This window comes from Lontra canadensis, unplaced genomic scaffold (assembly GCF_010015895.1).
Source record: "Lontra canadensis isolate GAN:19392208 unplaced genomic scaffold, GSC_riverotter_1.0 scaffold14, whole genome shotgun sequence".
In the NCBI taxonomy this organism is placed as follows: Eukaryota; Metazoa; Chordata; class Mammalia; order Carnivora; family Mustelidae; genus Lontra; species Lontra canadensis.
The window spans coordinates 21,895,488-21,907,569 of NW_022631008.1; the positions used below are offsets into that span (position 1 = coordinate 21,895,488).

A 12,082-nucleotide genomic window follows, 5' to 3' on the forward strand; every position below is an offset into this window, starting at 1 on the left:
GTGTATGTGTGTGTACACGTGTATGAGAGAGAGAGAGAGAGATGTCCTGAGCTGGACAGTCCTCCTTAGTTGTGTTGGATCATAAAAGCCATGCTGGCAGAATGTCCACTGCCTGTGAGATTGGGTCCAATTTCATAACAAACTGGTTTTTCTTCTAAGACATTGGAAAGCATTGAGTTATCTGTGTTTAAGTACATCTTTCTCCTTGTTTTTTCAACTTTTCCATTAGACAGAACCGATTACCTGGCTGGAATGTTGTTTGTTGCCTACAAGGGAGATAACATTTTTATCTGAAATACAGATTTAGCTTCTGACCTAGAATTCATTATTATGCTCTTTCTTAAATTATGGTACAAAGTAGCAGACTCTGAACAAATGACCATTGTTCTGTGGGATTGCCACAAGATCTACCAAGTACTTCTACCCATAGTGGAATGAAATACCAAAATGTCTGGCTTATAATTATACCTGATTGAAGTGCCTTTCCATGAGAAAAAGCTCCCTTTGTCCCTGTTTCTTCAGTGATTTCTCTCTCCTTCCGTGTCCTCTTCTCTTTTAAAACTGCTATGCTGTTTTATCCCTGAAAACTGTTTCATCCTTGCTTTGCTGGAAACCCGGCACTGCCGTTTATCACATGACTGCCCCCCACATTTTCCATCTTACCATTTTGTTATCATAAGATGATGAAAGGTTTGCAAATAGAACTATTACAATATTTTAGCTGGTTTTCAAGATACTTTGGTGCATTTTTGGCTGGCATTATGATACAGATGACAGGCCATGGCATTTATCAGAGAGAATGTCCCAAAACTAATAAACATAAGATGGTTCAGAAAGCAGTCAGAAGACATTAAGCAACATAAAATGTGTAAATACATAAGTCTTACCATTCAGCTCACTATTTACATACATTCCATTACTGTCTAGTGCCAAGTTGTACTTATATTTTTTTCTATGTTGGAAATAATTTTCTCCAAAATGCTAAGGGCATTTTTAAATTTTCTTCTTCTTTCCAGTCTTAGTTGTAAGACATCTAAATATCATCAAATGTTCATTACTGTTGATACAATTTTCTGAAAAATTTTTATAATCTTATCCCTAGTGCTCTGAAATATAAATAAAATATTTCTTATGTTGACTTTTTTTTTTTAATTAATCGGTTGCCCTGGGAAATTGATCTCCTTTTCATTCTGGAAACTTAGATCCTTTAGTATGGATTTTCTTTTTAACATTACTTTTCAGATAATTTTCTCCCTACCCATAGTAGATATTCTTAAGTGCTTCTTTTGTTTTTCCTTTCAATTTATGAAAATGATTACATGGGTATTAGAAGCAGTTGAATTCACTGATAGACAACTTCCCATCATAGAACCAGATGATGAAAGAGGATAGAACAATAGTTGGTAAGTAAAAAATACCCTCTGAACTCAGTGCATACCCCAGATCAGTTTAGTTAATTGGTCTGAACACTAAAGTTTGGAGGAGACCTAGAGTGTTTCTTTCCACTGCCAACAATTTTTTTTTTAAGTTTACTTATTTTTTATAGTAATCTCTACACGCAACTTAGGACTCGAACCTACAACCCCGAGATCAAGAGTCACATGCTCTTCCGACTGAGCCAGCCAGGTGCCCCTCCACTGCCAGCAGTTTTAGAGTTTAGAATTCACATTAGTTCTATGCCACAACAGACTGACCCTTACTCTGACTAGAACTAGACAATACAGAGCCATCCAGACATCTGCCATTAATTTTGCACCAGAAAGAACTGAATGGCAATTATACTAACTAAATTTCGCTTTTTAAAAAAATATATTGAAAACCTACCCTTAAGGTGGTCTAACTAAGCCAGTTTTCTTTCAACCATCTATCCTGTACTTTCCCTTTCTCTAAGGAAGACAGAGTAAGCAGTAGTTACTTTATCCATGGCACTCTTTCAGGTGAAATGCAGTTTAAATATTTGAGCTTTTTAAAATGCCATGGCTAATAGATTTTTATAAAAAGCAAAGATCTTGGTTTTATATTTGTATTCATAAGGAAGTAATTTTTATGTAATAGCCAACAAAACTTGGTCATAGAAATGTTTGCAGGAGTCTTATCTATACTAAATTTATATGCTTTTGAGAATTACTTTAGATGCAAGCAACAGAAGATGGAGACTTGAGTTATTATAGGAAATCAATAAATGTTAATTGGTAATGATGGTGAAGTTAAGAGAAAGTAGCAATTGATGAAGAGCTGTAAATTATCACCCATTTGATGACATGGGTTCTTACACATTGAATCCATCCTTGATTGATGAATTCAGAATTGAATAATGGTCTCAGAAGCAGAGAAACTACATCTAAAGTTAAACGCAGTAGCTCTTTGCACTGGTTTACTTCCACAATTAGCAGGGATCAGTGATGGTAAAAGGTGATGGGCTTTTGTGCTCCCAAAACCGGAGATTTTTTTCCATTCCCAGTAAGGAAATAAAATACATACACACTTTTTTCTTCCTTCCTTTCCTTCCTTCCTCCTTTCTGAGGCATCTGTGATCTGTTGAAACAGTGTTTGGGAAGATTTATTCTTTTTCGAACCACGTTCCTTAATGGTTGGGATTATGAGTGACCTCCTCATATGGTCGTCAGTGCTAACTCGGATTGTACACAGTTCTCAAGAAGCTTCTCACTGCCACCTGGGAAGTTTTGAAAAAGTATTCAGATGTGGGCCTCCATCTTCAGAGATTTTAATTTAATTGGTGTGGAGTAGCATCTCGGTATAAGTATTTTTTAGAAGCTTCCAAGATGATTCTAGAACTGCTGGTATACAAGTTCACCGTCCAGTGACAAACAGTAATAATGGATGAATTACAAAATGGAGGAGAAGCTATAGAATTGCTCTTTTTCTAATTACACAAACAACATATAAATTCTTACCTGTTATTTAAAAAAGAAATTCAGGGCTCCTGGGTGTCTCAGTCAGTTAAGCGTCAGATTCTTGATATGGGCTCAGGGCATGATGTCAGGGTTGTGAGATCAAGCCCCGTGTCAGGCTCCCCCCTGGGCACGGAGCCTATTTAAGATTCTCCTTATCCCTCTCCTTCTGTCCCTCGCCACCACGCATACTCCCTTTCTCTCTCTAAAAATAAAAATAAAGACATAAATAATAAAAAATAAATAAAAAGGAAACTCTACAAAAATTAGAGAGTAAACATGAAAGTCCTCCTTCACATTATACCTCTCTTCTCCTCAGATGTAACCCCTTTTAGTTTACCATTTATCCTTCCAGTGGTTTTTCCATGCATTTGAAAAAATGCGTACTATTACCTATAAGCATATACAGTTTTTGAAACATAAGTAGTATTATACTATCTGTGTTATCCTGTGGTTTGCCTTTTTTACTTAATTTATCTTGGAGATCTTTTCATTTGAATACATACAAATCTACCTTATTTTTTAAAAACTGTTCTTTTACTTCATTTCTTGCTAGATCTGCAGTGTTTCTCAATATGCGTGGGCTCTCATTTCCTTTCCATTTTCACACGTTTGTAGCTCAGTGGTGAAGAACGTCGATTCTGTAGCAGATCATCCAGTTTTGATCACAAGCATTTATTATTATTGTTAGTATTACTATTGTCGTTCGATTTTTCTATTTTTTACTGATACGGGCAACACTATTTCTAATATAGTAGCGTATCTCTTCAGACAGATTTTTGGAGTTGGTGTTGGGTGAAAGGGTATGTACCATATTTTTATTTTAAAAATATATGTACTATATAATACTTTATTTTATTTTATTTTTAAAATATATGTGCCATACAATATTTTTAAATACACTGTCAAATTGCCCTCTAAAAGACGCCATCTCAATTAACATTCATTCCAACCAGTAGAATCTCATCGTAGTATTTATTTCAAGACCAAAATAAATCATTCACATCATAATATGTCTTCATGGGCTAACTAAAATGTCAGAGTTCTTTATTTTGACTGGCATTTTATTGAGCTAGTTTGATAGCTCTGATTATAACATGTCATCCTGCAGTTCTGACTTACAGACTTAAACATATATGACTAAGGAAAATGGGAAAATTATTTTCTAATTTTTAGACAAAAATTTTCCACCTATGGTACAAGAGGAGTAGAAATAAAACTGGGCATTGGCATTGAAAACTCTGGACTAGATTAGTCCCAACCTTCATGGCATAGATGAGATCATTCAGTGAGAGACACTCATCTCCTCTATCATAGTGACAGCAGTGAGCCAAATCTTGGGAAATAATCTGTTACAAATCTGTGTGTGTGTGTGTGTGTTGCTGTTTTAAATTCAGGACTCTATTTTTTAGACTTACATGGAATAAAATTTACATCTATTGTTAGGTATAATTTTTCATATAATGAAAATTCAAGGGAGGGGTGCCTGGGTGGCCAGGGGGTTAAAGCCTCTGCCTTAGGCTCAAGGTCATGATCCCGCATTGGGCTCTCTACTCAGCAGGGAGCCTGCTTCCCCCTCTCTCTGCTTGCCTCTCTGCCTACTTGTGATCTCTGTCAAAAAAAAAAAAAAAAAAAAATCTTTAAAGAAAATGCAAGGGAAATTATTTTCAATTAAAATTTCCTTCTTTGTAAACTCAGGCTTTAGTTTTTTCATCAACACAAAGGAGATGTTATAGTACCTACTTTATAGGGTTTGGGGGGAAGAGTAAATTATGTAACACATTAGAAACCTTCTGTACAGTGGCTGGAACATAGTAAGCTTTTAATAAATTAAACCTATTATTATTTTAATTCTGCTAACAATATGTTCAGCCCTACTCTATAACTCATTTTATTTTTCACATGAGTTAAGGTAATTTAGGGGGATACTGGCTTCTGTATTTCAAAAGATACACATACCTTTTTTTTGGTGTTAAATATGTATTTGTTCCATAAGAAACTTTTTTTTTTAAAGATTTTATATATTTATTTGACAGAGAGAGACGCAGCGCTAGAGGGAACACAAACAAAGGAAGTCAGAGAGGGAGAAGCAGGCTTCCCACTGAGCAGAGAACCCTGGTGGGGCTCAGTCCCAGGACCCTGGGATCATGACCTGAGCCAAAGGCAGACACTTAATGACTAAGCCCTCCAGGTGCCCCAACTTTTTAAAAGTGCCAGTATTTTTAAAAACTCAATGTTGTTACCACTGTACTTAAGAAAAATATATAAAAATTAATCTTACTAAAATGTTTTATTGCCAAGTTGGCTTACAGCTTTAAGAGTTGATAGAAGAAGAATGAGATACAAGGAACAGATTCATGTAAAGAATAGGTTGCTTTGATAGAGATCTGAAAATGTGTGCATTATTGAAAGGCTTTTCCAACTCTGTGATTTATCCAAGTTTTCTAACTCTCCTCTTGGTATGTTGGGGCAGATCCTGTGACGTGAATAAACTATACCCAGGTGTACATTTAGAATGTATGGACGCTATCAAAACAAAATGGGGCCTTCTGGAAGAATCTGTGACTCTCAGGAGGTATGGGGTGGGCAGATTGCTTCCATCAAAAGCTTCTCTGGATCTGTTCCTTTTCTTTAGCTCTCTTAGGTTCTTTGATGGCATTTCCGCCCTCCACCTCCTCCCACTCCCACACTGGCATCTCACACTCCCAGGTGGCTGGGTTGATTGACAGACAATTGAATTAGATAACAAGTGTCAGTCATATTAAAAACCAAAACTATACTGGAGGGCCTGGGTGGCTCAATCGGTTAAGCATCCGACTCTTGGTTTTGGCTCAGATCATGATCTGAGGGTCATAAGATCCAGCCCCCTTGGGGCTCTGCATTCGTCAGGGAGTCTGCTTAAGGATTCTCTCTTCCTTCCTCTGTCCCTCTCCCCACTCGCACTCTCTCACATCCTTGCTCTAAAATAAATAAATCTTTAAAAATAAAATGAAAAAACTGTAGTCGTGAATGTCATTAGTATCATTTCCGGATTTTAGTTGGACTGTATCAGGATTGATAAACAATCTCTTCAAAGAGTCAGTTATTCTTTCTCCAAATTGGTTTCTGGAATTCTTTCCAATCTGTGACTTTTCTGTTCTCCCGCTTGGAAACTTTATTGATAGTTTTTCACATCTTTCTTTTCCATGGATTTTTATGTCCTCTTTTCCATTTTCTCTCCTCAATAACTTGACTCACTGTTGTCTCAGTATTTGTTTGTTCTTGAGAAGCTTACAGATCTCTGTATCCTTGTCCTTAATGCCCCTTCAAGCCCCCCCAGAATGTAGATTTAATTTTCCATATAAATTCTTACAAAGTTAACACTTCCAAATACTTAGAAGTGCCTATCTTCTGTTACTCCCATTACACTTTTAGATAGGCAAAGCTGGAGGCGTTTGGGTGGCTCAGTGAGTTAAACCTCTGCCTTCAGCTCAGGTCATGATCTCAGGGTCCTGGGGTTGAGCCCCGCATCAGGCTGTCTGCTCAGCAGGGAGCCTGCTCCCCCATCTCTCTTTGCCTGCCTCTTTGCCTACTTATGATCTTTCTCTCTGTCGAATAAATAAATAAAATATTAAAAAAAAAATAGGCAAAGCTGGCTCTCCATGAAGTATCATCCCTCTCCCCAAGTTATTATCACTTTTGAGATCCAGGCAGAACATACAATTGATTAATTATTTCATCTAAATCATTGAGGTATCATTTAAAAAATTAACATCTGTATCTAACCTAGTGGTTTTCAATTGAGCTCAGTTCTAATCATTGTTACTATTATCATTTGAAAACATAATTTAGTTCTGCAGCTTGGACCTCAAAAATGAGAATTTTTCAAAGGGTCATAGCAGATGTGAATTCTGATTTCAGGATGAGAATTTTCATTTTTGTTTTGGAATCCTCAGAACTTTGCATATGTTTGATTAACTTATTAAGTAATGTCATTGTTTGGGCTTAGTTTGTTAAGACCCCCCCCTAATTTCATAACATAATTATATAGTTCTCAAGCCCTAAATATTTGCTTTTATTTATTTTGCTATTTTAGATGCTTCTATCCTACTATATCTATTGTTAGCATTGTTTCATTTAAAAATGTTCATCTTATTTTGAAAACTTTTTAAAAAATAGGCTCCATTTTTATTGTTATTTTCCATCTTCAAAAGCATCTTTTTTTTTTTTTAAAGATTTATTTATTTATTTATTTGACAGAGATCACAAATAGGCAGAGAGGCAGGCAGAGAGATAGGAGGAAAGCAGGCTCCCTTCTGAGCAGAGAGCCCGATGCGGGGCTCGATCCCAGGACCCTGGGATCATGACCTGAGCCGAAGGCAGAGGCCTCAACCCACTGAGCCACCCAGGTGCCCCTTCAAAAGCATCTTAAATAAGAAGTAATACTGTAGAATGTGCTAACTCATTAGAATTAAAGTATTTATAATTTTACAAAGAACTTGATAAAGTTCTGAGACTAATCTAAACATTTTTATTTTACCTTATGTTCAATGGGTAAAATATCCTTTGTGCTATTGGTTCATCATTTTATAAAATACTATGTATGATTTTACTTTCTATTATTGGGTATAGGAATGTATAATGAAGTATGATTATGGTTTTTTTCATGTGTAGTCTTTTGCTTGTGAGTCTGGGTCCTTATATTTCTTAAGCATGTAACTATACAAGGGCACACATGCCATTTTTATGCTCACATCAGATGTTAAGATTCATTCAAACTAACAAAGGCCAGCTGATTGGGAGAGGTGTGGACACTGAACAAAGGAAACAAGTACCACGTAGAGCTTGTACGGGGTGTGTGGTGTGGTATCATTTGTGGGCTGAAAGGTAGCTGAACATTTCCATTTTGGTATCAGTCCCTGGGGAAGGACAGGGCTTCATAATGGGGTGTGATCTGCACTCTTAGTAAGCGTGATTGACGCTGAATGATTAAATAGAAGAAGGGAATAAATACCACTCCTCTGCTTTTAAGACTGAGCACATATCCACTGAATGCAAATCTTTTCAGTGTGGAAGACAGTCTGGCCTCATGATAACACATATCTGAAAAGCTAGGAAAGTGAGTGAATGGAGTAGATCAAGATGCAAGGAAACAAAAAATTATACAGTATCCTTTAAAATGATGTTTTAAACCCAAATGTAATGGTAAACGCACATACAAAATACAATGGAAGGCCCCATTTGTAAAAGTGGGATCCTGACATGAGGCCCTTGGTAAATTGAGTAGGCAGAACAGATCCCTGCATTGGATAACGCTGTGCACACCACAGAGATGGATGAAATTGATGTGTCTGCAGGAGAGCCTGTTCTATTACTGAAGGCTTTAACCTATTTTCTCCTCTTCGACAATGAGCTCCTGAGTGGATGTTATCCTCAAGGAAGTGAATTAAATTCAAAAGGAGCCATTTTGTAGATGTGCAAATTTAATTTAAGAAGTCACTTAATCCATGATAGAAGAAAACTGTGTGGGAAAACATTATTTTAAGTAATACGGTTATATTTTTCAAAGATGCCATTTTTGAGGGTGTTATTTGGGGGACCCGAATTTCAACCATTCATTGGTAATTTTTATTCTTGAATTTTGCATTATCTCTTAGAATACAGGGCTGAAACAGTGTTGAATCTGGATTGTAATATTTTATTAATTTATTATATTAAGGTATATAATTGCACAATAAATAATCAGAAAAAGTGGATTTTCAGCTCTTCCCTTAAATTTTTAAAAATATGATGCATTCCTTTTCCCTGGGATAAATACTTGTTAATTATTACAAAGAACAAAAGCCCACGTTGTGAATCCATTATTCTAGTATCTGTAAGGTAATATTGGTAACTGAAGAAATAGGCCATAGGTTCCCTAATTTCTGCCTGGTAAAAACTAAACAAAACACATAACAACAAAATATTCTTCATACGTTGACCCAGAAAACAGAATACTAATTGTCCTACATATATTGCTCGGTTGGTTAGTAGTTTAGTCATTTGTCTTTGAAATATATGGTAGTATAAGTTGTTAAACTTGCTGTTCTCTCCCTCTCTCACACACATACATACATAATTAAAATTAATTTTTGTCATTATAGTCTTAAGTTGATGCTCACTGGTATCACTTTTTTGTTATCTTTTTAAAAAATGTTGTGACCTGTCGTCTGTGCTTCTTATTAAGAATTACAGATTCATAAATGTATTTGGAAATAAATTTAAAACAGAAAACTCTTAAAAAATTTCATTTGGAGACAAAACAAGCACATTCTATACTCAACAAGTAGACTAAAAACCTTTGTATAAGTATACAGTATTATTTTCTCCGCTTGTTTTGAATGTAAAATTTTCAAAGAAAATCTGACTAAATTTGAGCAAATATATCTCTCAAATAATTTACTTGTTCAGCTTTTAGAAACAAAGTCAGATTTTTGGACATCTCACACAAAGCCATGCCCCCAGTCTGCATTCAAATACTAATTAAGGATAGATTTAGATTTATTTCAATTTAAAAGAAGTTACCTGAAAGGAAAACTAATTTCTTACAGAGGGAAAAGAAAATAAATTCTTCCCAGAATTTAGAAGCTTTCTTTTATAGCTTCCTCTGATTCAAATAGTTACTGTATTGCTTTAAAATTACTTGGTAATTTTCCAGATATCACTCACCAAAGACATCAGACTTCTTATATATCAAATTTCTCTTCATTACTTAATTTGTACAAAGGATAAAATACTTTCAGTTCATCTGGTTTCCACAGTCAACATAGTTAACACGCAAAGAACTGTTAAAGAAATGAAATTTAATTTGGTCTATAATTTTCTCAATTGCGAAGTGCATTTCCAGTGTGTATTTCTATGTTACAACAGCTTTGTTTTTTTTAAGGGCTTCTTTTTAAAGCGAGCTGGTGGTTTTTTGTTGAACATTGGCTGCCCTCTAGTGGACCGCACTGTTCTCTTAAAAGAAACTGGCAAGTCTTTAAAAAAAAGTCCTTTCTCTGTGGAAGTGACTAGTGTTTCATGTTTTAGTACTCTTGGTTTTCATTGACTGTTGTGTTTAGCACAAATAGCTTTATAACTTTGTGAGAGCATTTTGGTGAGATGGTCTTGGAAGCACACAGCATTTCAGGGACGCCTGGGCGGCTCCGTGGGTTAAGCGTCTGCCTTCAGCTTGGGTCCTGGTCCCAGGGTCCTGGGACGGGTCCCACATTGGGTTCCTTGCTCGGTGAGAAGCCTGCTTCTCCCTCTGCCTGCTGCTCCCCCTGCTGTGCGGTCTCTGTCTCTCTCTGTCTCTCTGATGAATAAATAAATAAAGTCTTTTTTAAAAATAGCATTACATACTTATTAAGAGGGCACATTAAAACAGGCTGATCTCATCGTCAGTTTTTTTTTTTTTTTTTTTTTTTAATTTGTAACACATTTTATGACACTTGACTCCCGCTGCTGAGACGTTTCCGCTGTTCTTGTTGCAGATGCTACAACTGTGGTGGCCTTGATCATCATGCTAAGGAATGTAGTCTACCTCCTCAGCCAAAGAAGTGCCATTACTGTCAGAGCATCGCACACATGGTGGCAAACTGCCCACACAAGACTGTGGCGCAGCCGCCCGCCAGTTCTCAGGGAAGACAGGAAGCTGAAGCACAGCCATGCACTTCGACTTTTCCTCGAGAGCTGGGGGGAGGGCATGGCTGCACGTCCCCGCCGTTTCCTCAGGAGGCGAGGTTCGAGATCTCAGAATGGCCAGGCAGGTCCTCTCAAGAAGCTTCCTCGGCGAAGTCCTCCGCAGCGCCGGAAGAACCAAGCAAAAAGGGGCCTTCTGTTCAAAAAAGGAAAAAGACATAACGCTTCTTCCTAAGTGTATCGTTTTCTTTCCCCGGTTGGGAAGTCTACCTCATGCGAGTACAGGGGAGCAGTATTTCACAGCAGCAGCTGACGGGATTTTTAACTACTGTTGCAGAACTGTGAATTTTTTTAAACAGACAAATCACTCTAAGCAAATTACATTTGAGCAGGGTGTCATGTTTTATGTTATTCAGAGAATGAAATACTATGTATATCTGTATGTGCATGTGTGAGAGGGAGAGAGCCTGAGCGTGTGTGTGTGTGTGTGTGTGTGTGTAGGAGGCATCGATACAGGAATGTAGACACGTATATAAAGCGGATTTGTCTTTATGTATGTGCGTCTATAGGTAGAAGCACACACCCTCCCTCACAGAATTGGACAGCCCCGAGAATTGAAAACCCATAGGAAGCATTTTAGATGGTTTCAAAGCTAACCCCTGGAGTTTTTTTTTTTTTTTTCTTGAAATACCACTCCCTTTATATTACATTAAAATAAAAACATGACTGTTAACTTTTGTGTGAACCAAAGGCTACTTCAGATCTCAGAGCTGCCAGTCATATGGTACTAAATGTTTTACATCATCAGTTTTCCCAAGTTTGGGATTGCCTCTTTTTCTTGTTATCTATAGAGTATTTTCTCCCTACCCCCAGCCCCTTTGAAGGCAGTACCTTAACTCCACATGCCTCTGACTGCCATAAGCTTTTTGGAATCTGGGATACAGAGCTCCAGAAAAGACAATGAATGTGTAATTTCCGTGCCGAAATTTCCATGTTTTTAATTCATACGTTTTGATTGTGAATTAGATGCCTATTCAGAAAAATGAAGGGGGAGGGCAATGTAGAAATGTAGTGACTTGATTGTTTTCAGTGGTATTTTGATACCAGCTGATTATAATCTTTTATGTGTTGTGAAGTTTTGAAGGGGTTGTGGCAACAGCAGCTTCCCTTGACGAAGTCAGTCCAAACCATCGCTTCGAGCAAGGGTCTCCTTGTTTACTACTGAAGACTTTGGAGGAAAGCTCCAGTCGTTGGTGTAATTTTTTTTTTTTTTTTTTTTTGGGGGCTTTTTTTTTTTCCCCCCCTCTCCCCCGAGAGAGTTATCTGACTTGTTTCTAAAACAAAACAGCACAGGTGAGAATAAAATACCGGGGTTGAGAATGAAAATTTAAGTGGGTGTTCATAATTGCCCAATACGTTTGCCCTGTGAAGGATATTGAAAAGTGCAGCATTTGGTGGCAGGCAGCTGGAGTGATGGGCCTGGGGCCGAGGTGCTGGGCCTCTCCCACCAGAAGCGACAAGAATTTCATACA

The 12,082-nt window shown here is 37.1% G+C and overlaps 1 protein-coding gene across 1 annotated transcript in view; it reads left to right on the top strand.

Annotated features, from left to right (window-relative positions):
• Nucleotides 1-10,855, top strand: part of LIN28B (lin-28 homolog B) — a 139,134-nt gene extending 128,279 nt beyond the window's left edge. Inside the window, exon 5 of the mRNA XM_032858372.1 lies at nt 10,403-10,855. Within this exon, the coding sequence (XP_032714263.1) occupies nt 10,403-10,772 (370 nt within the window). The 3' untranslated portion in view covers nt 10,773-10,855. The remainder of the gene's footprint in view (nt 1-10,402) is intronic.
• The last annotated feature ends 1,227 nt before the right edge of the window (nt 10,856-12,082 follow it).